We start from the raw sequence: 22,856 nt of genomic DNA on the forward strand, positions 1-22,856 counted from the left end.
CATGACTCTCCACATTTCTATATCCATAAAAAAGACTTTGAGGTCTTTACTACAGAAGGAAAATGTATGTGAATAAAGTTAAATGTCTCTTGTGCTGTGTTTTTTACAAAATGGTATGCTACAGGAATGAGTTTAATTTCCAATACAAATTTATAATCCTGGCAATACAAAAATTATACATGCAGTAAAAAAAGGTTTTACAGTGTATTTTACATTCACATCATGCCAAGAGAAAACTTTAATGGCTGTACATGTTTCCGTTCAAATTCTTAAACGTGGCACGTGCCATTAATGCTGCATTGTTGAGTACACAGAAATGTTTGCAGTGTCAAGACAAATAGAAATAGTAAGCTGAGATCAATGCTTCTTTATAAACTAAGCGCATACCTGCTACACTGCAGCAATCATGTTAAAAGCAACTGTAAAAGCAGTTTTGAATTTATCTTTGGAAAATTTTAATTCAAAGTTCCAGACCAAAAAAAATCATACCTCTGCCTGGCCAAGGGCCAGGAATAAAGAGCGGATTTCTCTGAGGATTAAAACAGCCAGTTTACGTGTAGCAACCTGGAAACTACACAGTAGAACCAGTGCAAATCCTTCGACCGCATGCAGTACGTTAGAATAGGGGCTTCTTTCAGACTGTATCCTGTGGCTCGATCCATTTGGTATCAACTGCAGAACAGTGCAAGGGAAAAAATGGAGAGGTGGTGTTTGAAAACCAGGTCTCCAAGCAACATTCTATTTAACTAAGACATATAAAGAAACAAAATGCAGAGGTCATGTAGATGCTGGACTAGGAAATTGACAATATGCTCTCAATCAACCAAGTTTTTTTGTTTTACGTTACCTTGTTCCACAAAAGCAATGTATGAGTCAAGTCCTTTAACTAAACACTTTTCTTAATTTTCAATTAATCTAAACATTTTTTTTCATCCTCCAATAGAAAGTGACCGTGAACATTTCCTACTTTATCTACTCCAGATAGCAGGTCCTCAGGTCCTTCTTTGATACTGTATCAGCCAACACCTTAGGTGGGTTGCTTCTGGAACCTGACCTCACCAGTAAAGTGAAACCGTATTTCATGAAAAGTATGTGAGGATTTATCTTTTCTACATTTTTTTGGTACTGCTATTATTACCTATTAATTAACGGTCATCTGTGACATAAAGCAGAACTTATGCTTGCCCAAAGGAACACATTTACCATATGATAAGTTTAGCAGATAAGAAGCCTGAAAACCATTTCTCATAATGAAAATATCTGTGGGACAGTGCAGATGGGAGGAGCAGGAGAAAAGCTGTTCAGTTCCCAGAAATATTTCTAACACATGGAGACAGCAGGCTATTGTAACAATCAGGTTCTTTGATGTTTCTGAATCAACCAAATGAAATGGCTGTGGAAAAAGAAAATCTATTTCCCTCTTCACAGCATTCCCACTAGCATCATTAATCTGTTTCAGTCCTGGGAAAATGTCCCTCTGCCATAACTATATACACATATTTCACTTTATGTGCTTTTGTTGATGTGCATATTTTAGTTTGATATGCATTCTCTTATGTTGCTCAACAACAACATCTGCTGTATTACACAAGGACTTAGCTGTCCTCAAAAGACACATGAACTAATTACCTAAAAAAATTTTACATAGTAAATTCTTCTCAGGTGAGTAAATACAAAACACATAAACCACAGCAATATCATGGAATATAATTTCTGTCTTCAATTAGTATAAATGTTAGGACACAGATGTCTCGATTTCATACCTCTCCAGATCTGGTTTTTGCCTGTTCAGAAGCTTTTCCTGGAGTGTGTATTACAAGCTTCCACTGTGTAAGCAATTGTAGCAGCAACTTCAGTGAAGTATCAAGAAGGGTATGATGCATATCATTCACTTCGCGTAGCAGAAAATTAGTAAAACCAAAGAGTACATCCTCCCGCCAGTCAACAAAGTCAACAAGTAGACCCTGAAGAGAATTCTGTGCAATGTGTCGAAGTTCATCATCCATATGGATAGACAGCCTGTAAGTAAAAGTAAATGTCAGATAACAACAAATCTAAGGAGTGTTTATCATGGTACGAAGCATATGTTTCTCAGTAACATAACCTTGATAGAAGATTCCCACTGCCACTGTAAATTCCAATGATGCTATCACAGTTTCATTATTACTGACCACAATTAACATCCTTGACCTGTTTTTATATTGTAATTCATGCTATAACAGTGCCTGTAGATCTTCAAGGATCTAAAAGAAGTGTGTTCCACTCCCAAAATATAGTATCTCTAAAGTACATGCTTTGGTAACTTTGCTGTCTCGTCAAACTAAGTATATTTTTTATTTACTCACTCATAAAATAACTTCTATTTAGTTATGATAGCAAAAGGCTTACAAATTAGTACATAATTTCATAATGTATGCAATTATTTGTTATATTTAAATATAAAAATAAAAGAATCACAACACCTCAGCTGCCTAACAGGTAAACCAAATCTTTAGTCTAGAGGTAAATCTTTATTGAAAGCAAATCTTTAAAAGAATCAAAAAGAAGCATTTGAATTAAAAAAATTTCTTTATATTGTAAATAGATTAGGATAGGGAAAAGGGAAAAAAAATGACAGACTTCTCATACTTTTAGAAAAACACTGGACACTATCAAAGTCCTTCCAAAAGATGGTGACATTTCTGATCCCATTTTAAATTTTATTTCCTTCTGTATTTTCATCACATTTAAGTTCTTTCCAACATAAAAATTCTTTATACTTTCTTCTGACACAGAAATTATAAAATCCCTTCTGTGTTGGTAGTTGGTAGAATAAAGTAAATTCAGATTAGCATGTTCTGCATTTTTTGGTTCATTGCCTTTATGATGTATTTTGTTTTAATTACCCATGAGACTGTAATTTTCTGTAGTGTGTTAGAACTCATTTTTAAAGTATTTTATATACATTTAGTCTATATAGTTGAAAAGGAGGACTCATTATAATGAAATGGACAGAAAGCTAGGAGAAAAAAACAACATAGCAAATGGAGTGGAACCAAACTCCATTCAGTTGGAAGTGTATGATGAGATGTGGGCCATAGAAAATTTGATTCATTATAGTTGCCTAATTTGGAGGCAGGGGACATTTCATTTAAGTGAAATGAAAACAACTGCCATGAAACTTCACCCCTGGCAAATACAACTCCAAAAATAACTGTTGTGCTTTGATAACCATGTGACTTTCTACATAAATTTAGAAACAAAGTATTTTGTTGTGCTAAGAAAGGATCATTTTTGTCTCCTCTTGTGGAATGCCAAAACCAGACAATCAAGCAAATGTTTTGAGACTATTTGATTAAGTCATCCTTGAAATGACTTCCACAATGACACAAAGTAGAAACAGAGAAAAGGATACAAAAGACACGCATCTCCTAAACTCACGTTATGGCATTAACTAATGACATAAAATTCAAAGTGAACATAAGAATGCCTCTAAGTATTATCACTATATGACAGGCAGATGAGGAAGCAAGTACAAGTTTTTTTGTTTGCACTTGAGTCAGTTAAATTTTAGACCTACTTGGGAGTTTGTAATGAATGGTTGCAGCGGGCAGTGAAAGGGCAAAAGGTACAATATATACTTGACATCTGCTCTACGGTTTATAATTTGAATACAGCTGTCCTGGAAGAAAGTCTAGCTGCTCCTTCTGGAAACTGCCAAAAGATGCATGTGTTGTAAGGATGAAAAACTCAAACCAAACTGTGACTAGAAGAATCGATTAACCCAAAGATGTTACTTTATCTTTAGTGAGAAGAAAATATTTAACACCTTTCCATCCCAACAACAGTCACGCTGGCAGAACAGCTTCTAAGGTTGTTTTGAAAAACAGGAGGAAGTGAAACCTTACCTCTTCAAAGTTTTTTATCTCTGCATTGAATTTAGTCTCTGACCCAGGAAAGACACAGTATTGTAATGTAGTGTTCTCTAGAACAGCAAAGACTTACCTTCTGGGCCTGCCTTTCATAACTGGGAGTAGTCAGTCTGGACTCAAATAAACATGTGACAGTATACAAAATATAGAAACAGCTCTGGTGCTGGAGCATTCTGGTGACTTACATTAAGATTAGGCCAAGTATTAATTCCTTAAACACTTTATTACTTTCTTCTCTGAAGGTATGTTTTTATAGACAGTTTTCAGTTCACGCAATCCCGGGCTAAACAGATGTAATTTTTTCAACTCAGTGATCTTTTTTTCCCCTTGTTCTCTGGTCAGTCTCCTCTTCAACTACAATGCTCCAGCTTGGACATTGTTCTCCAAATCAGGCATCCTTGATATTGATTAGACCAGAATAACTTTCGTGAATGTCTTATAGACTTACTCCTATTTATATACGTGAATGAGGTTTGTCCTTTCATAAGAATGTTGCTTCTTTGTTCAGTTTTTGATCCTGCTCAGCAATGCTGAGACCTTACCCAATTATGTGAACACCACTCCTGAATCATCAACTATTTTTAATTGCTTTCCAACCTATTATGTACCTACTTATTTAACCTAAATTGTGTTTCCCTTGCTTATACATAACAATCTGATTTAAAACAGTATCAATGTCTCAGAGATGCTGTAGCATGAGTATATGTAGAGGAGGAGACGATTCCCAAAGGTCCCTGTGTTAGAGAAAGGCTGAGCATGTAACTGCTTCTGAAGTTGCTCTAGAGATGCTTTCCTCAGCTCCTCTTGATGTCCCAGTTCTTCTCACAGTCAGTCAGATAACTCTTCAAACTTACTGCTTGCATTGCCCCAGCATGACAATTACCCAAGAAATGCTGAGAATCACAGCTGACCTTTTCTGCATGAAGTTTGATGAGAGAATAAAGATAGACCAATGATTATATTGACAGTTGTGTCACTTAAGAGGGGGAGCACTAATTTATAATGAAATCCACATTGGTCTCCAAACCTTCTTAAGAGAAGTAACAGATCTGACCTGGACAGTTCTCTGAGATTAAAGAGCTGCAACCTGAATAGTTATGTGCTTTCTACCAGTTCAGTTAAGGCCATTAATAAGGATAGAATGCTAGTTAAAATACTGGATTAAAGAAAAACATGTCCTTCTAAATTTCCCTTAAGCAGAATTGATGCAACTACGTAATATGTTATCTATATAATTTCATAATGTGATGATTTAAAACAACATCCAAGTGATTTACAGCAGGCAATGTAAACACAAGGAAATCAAGCTGCACTGCAGCACACCTACTGTTGGCTGATGATTTGGCTTGTTTGGCCATTTGCACTCTCTGCTACTAGCAGTATTAACTGTTTCACTGTTTAACACATCCCTGGGAGTTGGTTGTTCAAGGAGCAGAAAAAACTCCTTTTGCATGTAACCCTCTGGCTCCCACATCTGCCATTCCTCACAGATGTTTGAAAAGTAAGAACAGGGTGGCAAAGATTGCTTTGCCACAGTTACCTGAGAGCAATATACTGCAAAGGCCTCATGGTTCAATTTAATACCACAATCCGTGTACATAAATAACACAAGCTGGAACCTTGGATACTTGAACTGAAGTACAGGAGTCTTGGATACTTGAACTGAAATTTAACAGACTGACAGTACCTGTCATCATAATTATTTGCCATAAGTCACTCATTTGATGTCCTGAAACTCAACTGGTTTAGCAGTTCTGTTGTAGACTACCTTGTTCTATGAAGTCTCTCTAGACAAATTAAATGGAAGGAGACTATATTTAAACGTACCCTTTTCTTTATGTATAATAATAATCATCATCATCATCATCAACAACTTTTTTTTTGTAAGATACCACATCTGGTGTCTGTTTTACCAAAGAGACATGGGGGGATCATAAAACTAAACAGGTATTTCCATGTTTTTCCACTAAACAGAAAAGATGTTCTCTCTTCTTAATCAGAATGTTGTGATGGTTAGAAAAAGGCAGTAAGTTGTGACTATAGTGAAGAACAGTGAATATCATGTAACGTATGTACTGATGGGAAAGAGTTTCGGATGACAAACTGACTCTTTTATAAAATTAGAAGTCTATAATTTAAACACGAAACCTGTAAAAACTTCTATGTCTTATTTGTTAAAAGCTATTTACTTTTTATAAATATATGGTTTTGTCTAAGAAACAGTTTATATATTCTGTGGCTCAGTTTTTCATATCATTCCCCTTCATGCTTGAACAGCTTACCTTGCCAGCAAGTCGATCAACTCGAGTTTTGACATTCCATCAGGAAGCAATCGAGGAATGGCAGCAACGCATGTTCTGAACAGATCGATTTTTGGTTTCCTTTCACCGCTGAAAAATTAAAACAGAATTTTAACTAAGCTTAAGAAGGAACTACGTTAAATGAACTATCTCCTAGTTTATCATAAAAGGGCTGGATATAATGAAGTTCCAGAGGCCTACTAAGAACATCTGGATGGAAAGCTAGACACTATAATGAAATAAGAACGAAACATGAATACATCTTACCACTGAATGAATGGTTTTGATTTTGACATTTTCCATGTATTGTATCTATATACTACTTGAAAAATCAATTACTAATGATTCATTTGTTTCCTTCTGAGAGGAACTGGAAGTTATATAAAGAATGGCAGTATAATGTGGGAGGATTCCTCCATCAAGATCAGCATTTATACAATGCAAGCTTTGGACAAGGCAATGAGGAAAGAGTTGGGGTGTTCTCCATCATAGTGCAGCTGTATTACACTGGTTGTATAAATCAAATACCAGATATGTAAGAAGTTCAAATAACATGACTGAAGATCCAGACAGTTGCCCCTAGTAGAACACAGACCTATGGAAAACCATCACAATACATTATTACACTGAAAAAGGTATGTAATTTAGAGGTAGGTATGGCCAGAGAGTTTCTGTTGATCGCTGTCAGAGCAGTGCTTTGGCAAGTCTTATCAGTTAAAACATGTTTTAGCTGTCTCAAGGCTGTTCTAATCTGTGGAATGGCTCAACTGCTCCCTAACTGCCTGGGAAAGTCATTGAGAATAAAGTGCAGCAAGAACTAAACACTAGGTTGGAACTCTACAAGTCTTCTAAGAGTAGCTCACGTTTCAGCTGTTGATTATTTTCAAAACAGATGCAGTTGTTTTCTGACTAGTTTCCAACATTTTTTGGTAAATATGCAGATAAAATATGTCCTTCAGATATACCCCAAAATGTAGATTTTTTATTTGTTCATTTATATCTCAAGGATCTATTATTTGATCATTGAGTACAGAGAAAACTACCAAAGCGTAACAGCATTTCAAACTGTGCAGTCTTTCCCACAGTATTATTAATTATTAGCCTGTAATATACTTTGGAGGGATCAAAACGAGAAAGGTCCTATTTAGGGACCGTACTACAAACATGCAGAGAAAGACTGTTCATCTTTTAATATGCTTCTGATAAAACTAGAAAAGAATGAGGGTGAAAAGAGAGACACCATGCATTGCAAGCTACGTAGCACCACACTGAAAGAGAGTGACAAAACAAAACAAGAACTTTGTTTTCCTGTACCCCAGTCCATTGCCCTGATTACTACACTACTGTGTTCCTCTACCCAACAGAGGACATTGCATTTGCATACTTTACTTCTATGTTCAGTCACAGAGAAAACCTGGATTCAATACAGTCTAAAATCAGATTTATGGAGTAACATTGACCATTCACTGAAACAATGGGCACTGAAAAGGCATAAACTGACTTTAGACTTACTTAATTCAAAGACTAAAGATAGTTTTGTAGTGAATACTATTCTGTCTCTTAACACCCTATATACTTATCTGCTTGGATATATATTACATTAATAAAATGTCAATATTGTTTTAATCAATTGTCTTGAATTGTACTGTTAGGGAAACTATTTTCATAATTAATTACCTCTGTCTCACTGTATCTATAATCCAACAAATAGAACTTGAAAGGTGTCAGCAACTAACTGGAAAAAGAGTAAAATACAACATCTCACTGAGAATTTGGTTACAAACAAAACCCTTTCAACTATTATTGCTAATGCAAATACTAGTTGGATTAATAACCAGTGCAAAATACAACATTTTTATAGTTGTAAATATTAAAGTGCCATTGGTAGCTTTATCTGCAGGCAAACCAAGTATTCCTTGCTGACTTGAAATGGAAAATAAACTTTGCAGGGTTTCTTTACTATCAGTCCCCAGCAAGGGTAAACAGTGCATTTCAAATGGAGACTTGTAAAATAATAGTCTGAGAGGAAACTCTTCTGAAGGCAAATGAGTAATTATTTATAAATATAAAAATCTGTGGGTGTTCTGTGGCTTATCAGCTGCTCAGAAGAGTGGCAGGGGAAGATCCAAATCTGAGGCTCAAGCAACTTATCATCTGAGCTACCAGGCACTGCATGAGAAGTGTCTGGCAAGGGGGGGCCTCATCTCCAGCTGACTAAGGATACAACAGGATGAGCTCTGGATGAACACACTGACAGCTGTCCTCACGTGGACACTTGTGTTTCCATAACAGCAGTTCCAGATTTTAGAAAAATGGATGCCCTATTCTGACTAGGCATTGAAAAGTAATTATAATCAGTATTGAAATTCATATTCCAGTGCGGGATAAAAAGGATGTTCCATAATCAAAATTTTAGTAAGACTTTCCATTTATTATTTCAACAATAAATGCTTAAAAGATCAGTCATTAAATACCATAGAAAGTTTAACACTGCTAAAGAAAATTCCAGAATCTGTATACTTTAAAATGTCAAGTCCATTAATTGTCTAGCTACTTCCCTCTGATTCCTATTGTTTTTGTTATTAAAAATATCACTATAGTATTCAGTTTATTCATGAACTATATGTAACAGTGACAAAAGCAATAACTTTATAATGTAGATAAATGTAGTGTGGTATCTGTGAATTAAAGCCCATAAGAATTCAAAATAAATATGTAACTCTAATGAAGCATGGAGTTCTGTGAATAAAATGGTAAGCAATTACACAAAAACAATATGTTGGCTTTTCCACATATCCACAATACAGTTTTTGAAAGAATAGTTTTAAATGCTGATAGTAACAGCTAATGATGTTTTTGTGAGTTCACATGATTTTAGATTGACTGATAAATAAGTATCCCAGAGTTTTTTTCCTTGGAAGAACAAGTAAAAATGTGCTATAATGTTCTTTGCCTCTCAAAGGTATATATTAAATTAGAGCTCATCTGGATATAAAGTAAAACACAAAATACAGAAACTTCCACATATAGATCTTCCAACCTTTATGTTTCTGAAATGAAGTTATTGAAAACATAGTTATTGCCAAACCATAAGACTTTCTGAAATATAAAGCTCTTTTAAGTCTATTTGTTCACTGACTCTAAAAATAAACAGTACTTTGGTGATGCTGAGAAACCATCAAAAGGATATTTATAGCTAAGGTTAAGTAGGCTTCTTATCTAAGTGCTCAAGGTTTTACTATGCAATTATCTTTTGGGAATAAAATGTGAGTTTCAAAACTCACTTTCTCTGCCACAAAAGCCTGTATACCCAAAATGGTTATGAAAACTGGCTGTGAGTACTGAAAAGGATGTGGGGTAGGACTATAAGAAAAATATGAAATATTATTGGATAGTAATATTAGCATTGACTATAAATAAATAAGACTACACTGGCAACACAGCTTACAGTCTCATCTAGAGTGCCTGCAACAAACAAGGGCAGAGGAATGATATTAAAACATAAAGACTCTATCACTTGTAAAAGGTAGTTTAATGTGGCCAGTCATTGCAGTCTGTCTGTCACTCCTAGCATTCTTAACAAGTTGATTTTTTGGTAGTAAATATAAAAACATTCTCAAAGTGACCAGTGTTCTTTTTATTGAATCTCAAATTTTTTTTTCCAATTTTTTTTTTGTTTTTAGAATAACTACCATGTCCACCACTCTAAGAGGAAAGATATGCAAGCTCTCCTTAGAGTCGAGAACTCTACAATCTGCGCTCTGCATGTGCCAAATGATGTCTCTGTGTCTCTAGCCTCTACTCCATTTCCACCTCACTAGCACTATCTCCAGGAAACTTCCTTCATTAATATTTTTAGATAAGGGTGTAAAATGCTGCTGTTCAATGCAGCTTGAAATGCATTGGTTGGATTCCAGGAGGGTACTGCTTAAATGCAGGACTTCTCAAAGAATTACTTGGGTTTTTAATTAAGATTTGATTTTGATTACAGGCATGAATAGTAATGAGAATTCTGAAAGATTATTATTAATATAGATTTACAGAATTTGTTGCATTTATTTTGAAGTTCAGTGATGCAAATAAGACAGTGTTCTGAAGCATAGGCTACCAGGTTTTCTACTTCACCTTTCAACTTATGCCATCTAAACATCCATAGGATTCACACATTATTTTGCCTACATCCAGAACATCTGTTCAATTCCAAACACTGCAACAGACAAAGAAGCACAATCAATTTGTCATAAACACTTTTTCAAAGTATATACTAGCTAAGCTAAATGTTCCAGTTTCTTGCTTATTCTCTGATGACTCATGATAGACAGAAATAAAGTTCCAAAATTACATCCCAACAGTTTATAGGATTTACTGTTCCTTAGCACTCACGTAATCATGTCTTCAGGTTCTTTGTTAAGCATCTGTATGTTGGTGAGCATCATGCACCGACCCACTTCCTTGTCAAGGTGTCTGAGTATGTTGTCCACGGCTTTCCTTACTTGAGAATAATATAATGACATACCTGCAATAATATGCATTTTTTGAATAATTTGGGATATTTATAGGTAAATGTATTTTGAAAAACAAAGCTGTTTACTCATGTTGTGCTGCATGAAGTAAGATAAATGTTTTCCTCATGCGGTAGCATATTCCACTAGGAATTAGATTCTGATTCAAAGACAGAATATATTGCCCCCTCCAAAAGGAATGCTTACATATTATACACAGAAACTAGAATATTGTATCATAAACTAGCAAAAAAATGACTAATACAAAGTAAGAATTTAATCGTGCATACATTTGTTATTAAATACTATGTTGTGCATTTCAACAGCAGTAGGTTGAAATACACTGTTTATTTCTTGAGATTACTGAAATAATCTATCACAGTACAACACAGGTCTTTGCCACTCAAGTAGACTTGGTTTCATTCACATAACTTTGGGGACTTAAAGAAGTGTGAAGCTGAGCAGCCAGATTGTGTTTTTTGCCAAAAAAACAGGGCATGATACAGAGGCTCTCCTCCTACAGCACAGGATTCCCTCTCCACATTGCCTACGAAGGTAGCTCAGATAACAGTGATATTAACTTAGGCACTTCAGTACAACTTTATACTACATATAAAAGTTTTGCCCTTTTGAAAGTTTCACTTTGTGTGAGAATCTTTGATGGTTTTCAAAGTTGGTACATTTTCTCCACACAGGCACTATTTCTAACAGGATGAATATCCATGAATAAACGATGCTATTCAGCAATGAAAGAAGCTAATTATTAACTATCTGTGTATTTAATCCATTCCAGAACACCATGTTGCTATCACTTGTGGAGCATGACTGAGGACTTCTCAGAAAAATTTAAGAAAAGAACTCTTTGTCAAACTAAACCATACATTTCAGTAGAAGACACAATAAAATAAATGCTTACAATAAAGAAATCAATTGAATACTTAACAACAATAAACTATTTTGCTCAAGTGCTGAAGACTTTCTCACAGCCATTCTCATCCAAATTTCTACTTTGCCCATTATCTTACTGACCTATCATTTTAGCTTCTTCCTCTGTAAGAGTTTTGCTCAAATATGTTTTCTTCACTCTGAGAGTGTTTCCAGAGGGAAGGACAGCTCCAGTCACTGGCATTGGAGGTTCACCATCTTTTTGCTGCAAGCTATCAGCAATCACCAAGAAAGCTCTCAGACCAATATTCATTCTCTGTAAAGTTCAGAAGATGGATGAGTATCATAATCAAATAACCAAATTCTATTCATATTCTTAATTCACTTTGAAATTCTGCATATGTGCTTGCCAGTATTTTTTTCTGTATCTTCACTATTCTAGCTAGTGTAATATATTTTACAAAAAATGCCCATGCAATACATAGTGAATTCATATCTCCACTATGAGCAGTGCTCTCCCCTCTTAGAACTTTATTTCTACGTATTTGCATTAGTACATTACATTTTTATCTTCAGGATAAAACACATGAATATGATCTAGGGTTTAGTAATGCACTGTAAGTGGATCTTCAGTTCAACACAAATATCCTACATGGTTCACTACGAAAAAAGATCAGTAACTGTCTTGAAGGCCCCCTGGGTTGATCATACTGAGAGAAAAGTCTGGAATGATGCTCAGAGCCAAACTACAATGTGAAAACATCAGTAAGATGAGCCTAAGTGACCTGAATGCCTTCTGGGAATTCACCAGAGGAAAACTTTCAGGCTTTGCATTGCAAATGACTAAAAGACAGAATGTCTTCTATTTCTCAGGAACATGCTCCAAAAACTCAAAGGTTGTCCTTCTGACAGTCTCCCAGAGATGTGCTAACATAAATTATGGGCTTTTTTTTGAAGAATGCTAAAATCTACGTACATAAAAAGTGGCATGATAATTTCACTGTTTTCAGACTTACAGTGTTGTTGAGAAACAGTAAAATTTCAGATGTTGATTCATGAAGGAGCTAAGGGCTATGTTCACCCCCTGTCAGCTCGAGTATATGCAATGCTAGTACACAATGTCCTTTGCAGCACCTTCCTCAGTCAATAATGCAGGTGACTGACCCAGAGTGTGGCAGGCACTACCTGCTCAAAAATTCTGTTTTTCTTTACTCTACTGCAGAAAGATGAAAGTTGTGCTCAAAGTAAAGCTTGTTTTTCACTTTTGCTTCTTTTGACAGTAAAAAGTTTAATCTACTTTTCCACATTTTTTGTATCAAATATAATTTTGGTAAGGTAACTCATTCTGTTTTAATAACTTAGTGAATAGATATGACTGTTTAATATTGCAAAAGTAATATTGATGTTTATGAGATGATCACAAATTATTTATATTTTTCATGTGTTTATTCATAATTTTCAAATGAAAATATTTTCAAAATTATAAGTAAATGTATTATTTTTAGGAGAATTTTTAATTCTTTTACTATTTATTTATATATTGATTTTTTTTTTGAAAGTTTGTCAAGTTTCTATTTACTTTCTCTAGGAAAAGCACTAGGAAGCTGACTCATGACACCAACACCAGTGGAGTTTTCCTGGCCAGAGTGATAAAACTTTATTAGAATGTTTTCTTTTTTTCATCTGCAACTCTTCTTGCATCATGTGCTATTTTTCAGTAAAATTGTTTTGAAAAATATTGGAATTGTTACAGAAAAATTACTGTTATATTAAAATAGTTTAAGGCATTGCATGTAACAACAGTAGAGTAATAAGGACATCAGTGGGTTTATTTATTTATTTATATTTGTGTTTTGATTTATGCATTTGCTCTACTTCACATTTGATATTCTTCACTGAGAAACCATGAGATAGGCATAAACAATGTGACATTTTACAGGTAAAAGTCCACAGACATATTTTACCAATGAATCAAATTCAAGATTTGGCCTGAGAAATGGACATAGGTGAAAGCATGCTTAGAATGGAATGAGGAAGTACATGTAGCACAATACAATACATACTAACTCAGGAAAAAAAACAACCAACCGAACAAAAAACAGATGTACATCATACCTCAGGGTTGAGACTGAAAGCTTTTGCTGGTTTTCCAACACAAAGAAAGTCAAAGATAATTTCTTTCATTGCAAAATCTAAACGCTCCTAAAAAAGTAAAAATATTGCAAATCATTAACCTGCCCACTTCGGCTACTTATTTTATTTAAGGCAAAAGAATGTTGAAAACCATTTTAATCAGGATTTATTTAAATATATGAAAAAACAGATTTATGTAAAACATATTATCAGATGTAAGCTTTTAACTCTGGTTTATGTTGACAAAGTAAAAAATTTATAGCATTTAAATAGGAAAGTATCCATTTCGGAAATAAAGCTTTTAATTATTTCATTTAAACTGTGGTAATTATGGTACTAACACAGTATTTTACATAAAATGAGCTTGTTCACAGATGGTACAGTTTAGGGAAGATTTTAAGCATCTGTTTCATTCATTCCTATTCAGAGACTTTTAAGTATGTGCTTAAGTGCTTTGCTCAACGGGAATGTTTTCTGAATTTAAGTCATAAAAGAGATGAAGCTTCCAGCACTATAGGTTAGTTTATTTTAGCAATTCCCATCTGAACTTATGAAAACTAATTTTAACTGATGAAAACTCCTTGGAAAGCAGAGCAACTTACTGTCCTATACAGTAGGAATGATTCAGTACCAAGATAAAACATGGTTTACTATTTTGAACTTTACTTACTTAGTTTGTCTACAAACGCATTTTCTGAATTGCTGGAAATTAAAGGCACTGACAAAAAATACATTTGAGTTAAAGTGCATTGCCTAGATGAAAGATACTGACAACGGGTTTGCAAAAAAATCCAGTCATTAGAAGCTTACACATTTGTTAACTTGTTACTAGAAAAAGAAGTTGTTCAATATATGGAAAAATATATGCGATGGTTCTCCCATACCTGTGCAATAAACTGTATTATTTTCACAAAGATGTTTAGAGGCATATCTCTTGGCACAACACCACGGGACCCTTTTGGGAAAAGTGTTGTGACAATAGTAATAAGTCGACTGCAAAAGAAAAAAAAATTAGACATTTCTGGACCTTGCAGACCTTCATTTACCATGACACTCCATTTAGAATTATCAGAAAGTATTTCCTTTGAAATGAAAATGTAATGGAGTATCTTGTTCCAATCCTTTGCTACAAATTCAATGTCATTATTTTATTTCATTACTACATTACAAGGAACAATAAATCAGTCAATGGCCACCACAAAAATATTTTTAACTTTCCCCAGGCAAAGAATGATTTTCAGTTTTTCTAAAAGTAGAAACAATTTATACAGTAATTTTAATAGGTGTCAGGACAACTGACAGTGCCACAAAAGGGAATGTTTTCTTGTGTACAATCGAGTTTCTTATTTCACAACATGAATAGGTTCAACTCAAAGGAATTCGGGAGAACTATAAAATCTCTTCACTCAACATCCACTCTACAAGGCATTTTCATTACAAATAAAGCATTTTACCTTTGGGTAGCTGTGTTGCTTTCACATTTAATTCTGATCATGTAAACCCACAGTAGTCTGTACAGAGATTCCAGTGCAACTCGAGCCATTTTGGGGTCCTTATTCTAGAGAAATATATAATGTAAGAATAAACTTCAAGAACAAATTAGAAATGAAGTCTTGCACTTAACAGATGTCAAGGTTCAGAGTTTTGATAACGAAACTATGAAAAAGATACAGCCCAACAGCTTCTCAGTGTTCCATTACTGTAGTTGCAGGACGCTTATGCATCTGACCTACTTTTCCTGTTAATACTAAAGTTGTTGAAAAACCCAAGTATCAAGATAGTTAAATTAGACACATGTTGCAATTTAAAATCTCAATTTGAAATCCACCTCAATTCGACTCTGAAAACCTGATATTCATTCCATTTTGAATTTCGAATTGATTGCATCAATTCAAAAGCTGTTGCCCTATACTGGAGACCTGGCATGAAGAACACAGCAGATAAAGAAATGTACCGTACATATTCAGATGTGAAAGGATAAAAATCTGTGGATGCTTAGGTTGGCCTAATTAACACGGTATCTAAGATCAGCTGGACTGAATTGGATTATCTGTTTATTTTTGGAAACTTCTGAACTAGTACAAGACTTGTCTTTGGTTTTTTTTTTTTTTTTTTTTGGTCATATGCCGTTTTCTGTTTCTGCGGCAGTTCTAAGAGCTTCCTGTGTAGTGACAACTTCATGCAGTCCAGTCAGATGGTCTCCCCCATGCTGGGCCATCTGCTGGGTTAAACTTTGAAGGAGTCCAGTACACTATGACCCGAGATAAGATCTGCCTGGCCACAGTGCAAATCTCTACGGCAAAGGTCTGAGATATTGTCTGCATACAAATGTTGAGTCACAGATCAAAGACTGTGGTTTGATCAAAGAACCTGCAAATGATGCCATCAGTAATTCTTGAATGTGCCTTGGTCTGAGTTCTGCAAAATTGAGGGAAGGCAATTTGCCAGTGATATGGAAGATAACTTCAACTTTCAACAGGGCATCTGTCACAAATTCAGGAATAGAAACACTGTCCTTGGGTTGCAATTGCCATTTAACGCCTTGACAACACATTTTATGCAGTAAAGCTTTATATGGACAGAAAACTGAATATCGTTTTTGTTTATTATAGCATCATACAATGGTTGTTGCACGTGACTACAATAAGTGGTAAAAGGAATGCCAAAGTTTACTCGATCTATTAATCTTTGCAGAATTTTCAAACTGTAACATTTGTTACAATCAATTTGTTTATTAAGAGATTTCCTTTCAATTCATTTTTTATCAGGTATAATCATGTCAGTCCTTGTAAACTTCAGAACTAAGAACTTGATTTCTTCAACAGGTGGTAAAGTACATTTATCAAAGTTTATTCTTACCCCAATGCTTTCAAGAAAACAGCAGACTGTGGCTAACTGAGATAAGGTAACAAGAGGCTATGTAGCAGAGGAGGAAGTACAAAACGTCCAAACATTCCTGTTATGAGATAGTTCAGGTGTGAGGGCAGTTGAGAAGGCACGGAAGAGAAAAGGGCTGAGACCACAATCATTGCAGTTTCTCAAAAATAGTAGACCAGTTTTCCATCAGGAACAGTAAGTAGCGTAGCAGAAGTAGGATTAAGAGGAATGATTAAAAAGTCCAAGAAACATCCAGGGAAATCATGGGCATGTCCATGAACAAAATCTTTCCAAGTTCACAGTGGTACTTTGGAAATTCCCAAAACTTTACAAAGCATGCAGTGTGTTACCCTTTGGAAAACAAAGTGAAGTCCACCACCAACTCAGTCTCTTTGATATTTCAAGATTTTTGTCAACAAGAAAAACCCAGCCAGTAACCCTATTAGAATAAGGAGTATTTGGCCTAATATATTCGACATCTTCTTCACTTTCCCAACAGGATGTATTGGCATTGGATGTGGTTCCTTTACCACTGCTGGCAGTGCCAAACTCACTGCTGGTGCCGAAGAATTTGTCAAAGCTGATGTAGGCCTTCTGAACACAGCAGCCCTTGGTGACTGAGTTCTGCCAGGAGCTGTTCTCTTTCTTGACTGATAAGTGCTGCTGGCTTTTATTCGTTGCCGTTGCTCTTCTAGAAACTTCTTTTTCAAGGCCTCTGCCTCTTCTTCTGTGATGGGCGGAGGAGCAACTGGACTTCTAGGAGTGAGGCCAATTTTCTTTAATTCATCCACTTCTGTTGTCCAATAATATGCTGTTAAGTCTGGCTCATTCAGACCAAAGGGATATTGTTTTGGTAGCCATGGATTCATCCCTGAGATAGGCACTGTTTGACCCATCCTTTGTAAAGTAAATTCTGCACTCTTGGCTGAAATTGTACTGAAGCTTTCTCCTCGTCCCAGGAGGTTTGGAGACAAGGAACTATTGTTCCCTCTGACCAATTTTGCTTCTAAACGAAACAAGAGCTTTGACTTTCTCCTATATAGAATTCTTGCCTTGAACAGTTTTTTGCAAATAAACTTTAGTTAACAATAAACATTCAATTTCAAAATCAGGATACTTATTAACTTTTACACCACTTTCAACAGTATAATAGGAAATGTCCTTTGGCCAGAATGTGGCCATGGTCAAATATTTCCATGCTCTGGCAGAAATCACCTTTATTAATTCAAGAGAAAAGTTTGTTTCTGTAAAATCAGAGATTTGCTAGTTTATATTAAGATCAGAAATAAAATTAGAACATAAAACTTTTATCTTTCCCAGTTTGATTTTATTTTGGGAAGGAGATTGTGCTCTGTGGAGTGTAGAGGCTCATGAGAAACTTGATACATTATGTGGTTTGAGGCAGCCCACACATCATGAAGTTCTATATACTGTGTTGGTGTGCACAACTGTCCTTCTAACAGATGGATTTCTAGCACTTCCTCCAGCAACGTGAGTTTGGCTTGGGTTTTGAGGTGCCACTCTGTCTGTTGAAGTGACTGCTTCAATGACTGGGGCATCTCTTTCTCTATGCTGAGAAAGAGTGGCCAACCATTTTCTTAATTTAGCCACATATTCAGCAACCTTACCTTCTCCCCAAACTAGAGATTGAATGTACCCCCACATTAATTTATGAGCTCTATAAATAGAAGCATATCAAATAATTACATGTTGAAGACAATTTTCAACTTTATTTTCAATCAGTAAGGTAGGAACAACTTTATTTATATTTTCAGTAATTGTTTCAATAATTTGTCAGGATCTCCTTGATTTTCAGAAAAATCCATATTCCCAGATGGCTCCTCAGAAATCTTACAGCTGTAGCTGCCTTTTCTGAAGTTTTACAACTGCATAAACACCCCAAAGTTAATTTCAATAACAACACGTTTATTTTGAATCAATTTGCAAATAAGATTCTAATACATCTTCATCAAAAGTAAGGAATTCAGGGACAGGCGGAAAGAAATCTTCAGGCAGACTGAATGTTTTGAAGAGTTATTCTAACAGTAGGAGCCATATGAAGAGAGTCAATACAAATTGTTTCATTAAGACAGAGAGGAAGTACAGCAAGAAAGCAACAGCAATAAAGGATGTAATACAGACCTTTCTGAAAAGCTTGTGAATTCAACTTTTGGAGAACAGATACTTGACTCTGAGCTGAGAAAGCAGCTGCATGTTCTACCCAAGCTGTTTGCAGAAGCCTCCCAACCACTAGTTCAACAAGTCACAGTTTGGAGGCCCTTGATTTGAGCTAACCACTTCACTGTGCTTCTTATATTGCTCTTTTAGGTAAGTACGGGACCATCCTTCCATATAGATGCATTGTTAGCATGGTACGGGACATGAGTTTTTGCACAAGCAGAAGACTTGTAAAAGAAGGAGTAGGAATGATAATGAGCACATGTGTATTGAATATTATGTGTTGTACAGGAACCACAAGAGATTGCAGTGGACAGTTAAACTTCAAAGATCTAAAAAAATGGCAAAGGAATAAGAATGGATATGTGGAGGAAACAAAACAGTTTAGGATTTTTGTAATGCAACTTAACAGAGTGAAACAGGCAATGGAATCAATGTCCTACAAGTAGTTCCAGTTTGAAAAAGTACTAAGTTATTTGTTTTGAATGTTTTTGTGAAAAAAAGCAAGTTAGGTTTTTGTATGACACTCAAGCTAGTAACTTTCATCAGCAATCTTGTCTGTTTCATTGCTCTTCGACTTGGGCTTGGTTTGAGTTAGACAAATAGTAGAAATTCAAACTAGGTCCAAGAATATCTTTTTGCTATTGAAAAAATCTGAATATCTAAGAAACTTGTCCTGTAAGGAATAAAATTGTGTATAGAATCAGGTAATAGCAATAATTCAGCATATTCACCTAAAAAGGATTTGCAACAAGGGTTTGCAATAATGCATACTGAAGTTTTAATGCAATATTAAAAACAAAAGATACTTACTTTCAGATTAGATAGGCAGTTGTTGAGGAAAATATGCCATCTGTTTAAAAAGAACTGCTTCTGACTGACACAAAGCAGGCATGTTACCAAAGGGTACAAAGCCTAAACAGGAAATGGATGTCGATACAGTGTTATTTGCATGTCTATACAACACAAAAGTAACTTAGAATAGCTACTGTAAATCTGAAGTTCTAACTCCTCCATTTTGTGCAATACAAGTTACCCAACATTAACACATTGGTAAGTAGTACAATTTAAAAGAAACCTTCTCTAAAACTACTATAGATATGTTTTATGGATGAACTAAAACCAACCAAATGTGTACTTATGGCAGTATAATAAATCCAAAGATAAGGCACTCGCAGGGCTAAGTTCTGTCACTTTACTGAGAAATGATAGCATGGAAATAACTAAACTCTATTATTATAACGACAGGACCCAGAGAGATTGTTGGAAGTTGTGAATTCTCAGACGCCTATTACTCCTCAAAATCTGCAGTCACAATATTTACTGAGAGACATGTCAAACACCCTAAAGAATTGTGTTAAAATACCGGGAGTGCCTGGATCTGCTGGGAGTTACATCTTGTGAAGCGAAAAATAAAAATAAGCAAAGTAGAACACGGAAGGTCAAATACTGGAACCCAGTCTCTTTGTCAACACTTACTTTGACACTCATCTTGTAAATGTTACACTAAAAAATAAGCTAAAATGCACCTATTTATTTCGAAATTGACTTTGCTATTTCAACAAGACTTTAAGGTTTTAGCTGTCATGCTAATATACCCAGTCAGGACTTAAAAGTTATTAGTCAAAAACAAGGTAACTTTATTTTTGAGACCAATGATTCTCAAAATTAACTCTAAAATTCTAACTTCAGTCACAGCTCAAAGTATAAACACATCATAAATCCCAGCTTTTGTTCCTGTAATGTTTTACATAAATTGTTTATAGCTAGGTTAGACCTAATTTCTTGAGCAAATGGCAAATGTACATTAATTTTTATTTTTACAATCTTCACATCCAAAATACGTATAGGAGAGGATAACTGAAGTCTTCTCATAGAAGACTTTCTTACCATACAGTTGAGTACTTGATGGGATCACAGAGTTTAGTAACATCCCGAGAGTGTTACAACCCATCCTAAGCAAGAGCCCTAGAAGGGAAGGTACAAACCACCTCCTGGAATTTCCTAATTCTCTCCCAAGAGAACACCAATGACTAGCTCACATGAGATACTTTTAGACAGCAAGATGAATGCCCCTACCCTGCCTGTACAGTGAGTGCATCGATTCACAAAACACCGATCTTGCTCCTGGTTCAGACTTTAAAGAGTGTGCTTTCTTCCTGGAAGCCTGGAAATATGCACAGGCAGCTATTTCTGTCAACTGTTTGCCTTTCCCCTCCTCCTCCTCCTTGCAATGTTTGTATTTCTAATCACACCCTCACAAGAATCTATTCTGTCACTTTTAACTATGTAGCCTCCAGTGTGGTATGTGTAGACAAGCAATCAAACCTAAAGCCCCAGCTGTGCAATCCTTTCTCAAGCACATAGTATTGACTTTGGCAAGTATGGCCATCAGTTTGGCAAGTTCTACTTAGTGTAAAAGCTGTACAGCAAAGCTTTAGCCTGCTGCAGTTTCAACAACGATGTTTTACTAACTCCACAGAGTGGAACAGAGCCACACAAACACAAGCAAAGTGAAATAAAAAATCCATCTCAAAACTCCCATTAATTCAAATCAGATCAGGACTGTGCCCCAGGGAGATGCTCTGACTCTCCCCTGGGAATGTTGTAACAGGCAGAGAGCTCAAGCACGCTCCTGCAGTCCTCCCAGCAGATTCGCTAGTGCTAGAGATCAGCATTTGCTGAGAGAACTGGGAACATGGAAGCCTTTTTGACTTTCCCAAAGAATGAGGGAGGACAAACGACAACTTTCTTCACTTGAAAGGTCCAAAACTTCAAAATGGATTAGCTAACCCCACGCTGCTGACATGCGCTGACCCAGTTGGAGAGACAGACTGCTTAAGGCGGCCAGCATCAAACTGACTCAGATCCTCATTTAATTCAGATCAACTCAGGATTCCAAAAATACACTGCAGTGCCACTGTTCATCTTACAAGAAAAAAATGAAATAGGGAGCTGCACAGTAGCCAAGTTATGGATTTAAAAGGGCATATGTCATACATTTTTCCCTTCCTACAATGTATTATTTAAGCCCCGTGAAAGGGCTGTTCCCACATGCCTCACTTATTCTCGCTTGACAAGAAGTGACCTCTATTCTTCCTCCTCTTTTCCTAATGTTTATACATGGTAAGCATGAGAAAACCTAACCATTTAATAATCTCAGAACCAGAAGCTGAAAACATCTCTTTAATTCAGACTAATTTAGATCATATTCTGAACAAAATAAAGTTATTTTCTGTGAACACAATAACCTTCTTGCAGATAGAAATGTATCAGTTAAAGCCAAATGCAGAAAAAAGGTTTTGCAATTTCCCAAGAGTCTTGCTGAGAAACATTTATGATGAAGAATTTTAACCTCTGCTTCTTAGGGTTACTAACCAAAGAGTGCTTCTTTCGTGATGAAAGTTCAAGCGTTGTATCATACAGGCTTTCAACAAAGTTCCTCAGACAGGGGACATTCACTTCATTTTTAACAGCCTGAAAGAAAATTTCATAATAATAAAATACTATTTCTCAAGTTTTTTTATCTAATTTGAAGAAATTATGCAAACAACAAGAAAAATAAACTCACAGCAGCTACGGGGACAAGAATTTCAACAAACAGTCCTGCCAGTGCATGCTTGATATCTTTGTCTTTAACTTCAAGGAAATAATGTGCACATTCCTAAAACAAAACAAAACAAGAAACATAAATTACATATCAACTAGAATAAAGACCTTTAAAATGTTTGCTGAATGCACATCAAGTGTCAGTGACTATTTTTATCCCGCAAATCCCACAGAAAACATTTGCCTATTAACTTCTAAATCTGCATTCTGCAGCAAGCAGAAAGTGGAACATAAGTCAAGATCAAGGATCTGTTACTCTAATCCAGAAACTCTCCACTGACTCCAGCTGTGACTGGCGGTGTTTTGGGGCTGGAAATGGAGTTGGACTCAGGGTCTGGCCTTATGCCTTCCCTGTGTATATCTTCAAGGAGCCAGACTACTAGACAACACGGACTGCTTTACACAATGCTTTGAGAGGCCAAAAGGAATGTAATTCTCTGGTAAGATACTCAAGGCAAGTA

At 35.6% G+C, this 22,856-nt stretch overlaps 1 protein-coding gene across 8 annotated transcripts in view; it reads right to left on the reverse strand.

The window, feature by feature from the left end:
* Positions 1-22,856, reverse strand: part of FRY (FRY microtubule binding protein) — a 235,081-nt gene that overhangs the window by 81,340 nt on the left and 130,885 nt on the right. For all 8 annotated transcript variants that reach the window (XM_027898290.1, XM_027898289.1, XM_027898285.1 and 5 more), the window contains 11 exons: positions 22,358-22,450; positions 22,165-22,263; positions 19,600-19,701; positions 15,186-15,289; positions 14,616-14,724; positions 13,714-13,800; positions 11,743-11,914; positions 10,595-10,727; positions 6,194-6,301; positions 1,764-2,019; positions 490-672 (listed from right to left, as the gene is read on the reverse strand). In XM_027898290.1, the coding sequence (XP_027754091.1) occupies positions 490-672; positions 1,764-2,019; positions 6,194-6,301; positions 10,595-10,727; positions 11,743-11,914; positions 13,714-13,800; positions 14,616-14,724; positions 15,186-15,289; positions 19,600-19,701; positions 22,165-22,263; positions 22,358-22,450 (1,446 nt within the window). The remainder of the gene's footprint in view (positions 1-489; positions 673-1,763; positions 2,020-6,193; positions 6,302-10,594; positions 10,728-11,742; positions 11,915-13,713; positions 13,801-14,615; positions 14,725-15,185; positions 15,290-19,599; positions 19,702-22,164; positions 22,264-22,357; positions 22,451-22,856) is intronic.

Source organism: Empidonax traillii, unplaced genomic scaffold (assembly GCF_003031625.1).
Source record: "Empidonax traillii isolate 1590-97213 ecotype Southwest subspecies unplaced genomic scaffold, ASM303162v1 scaffold589:size398478, whole genome shotgun sequence".
In the NCBI taxonomy this organism is placed as follows: Eukaryota; Metazoa; Chordata; class Aves; order Passeriformes; family Tyrannidae; genus Empidonax; species Empidonax traillii.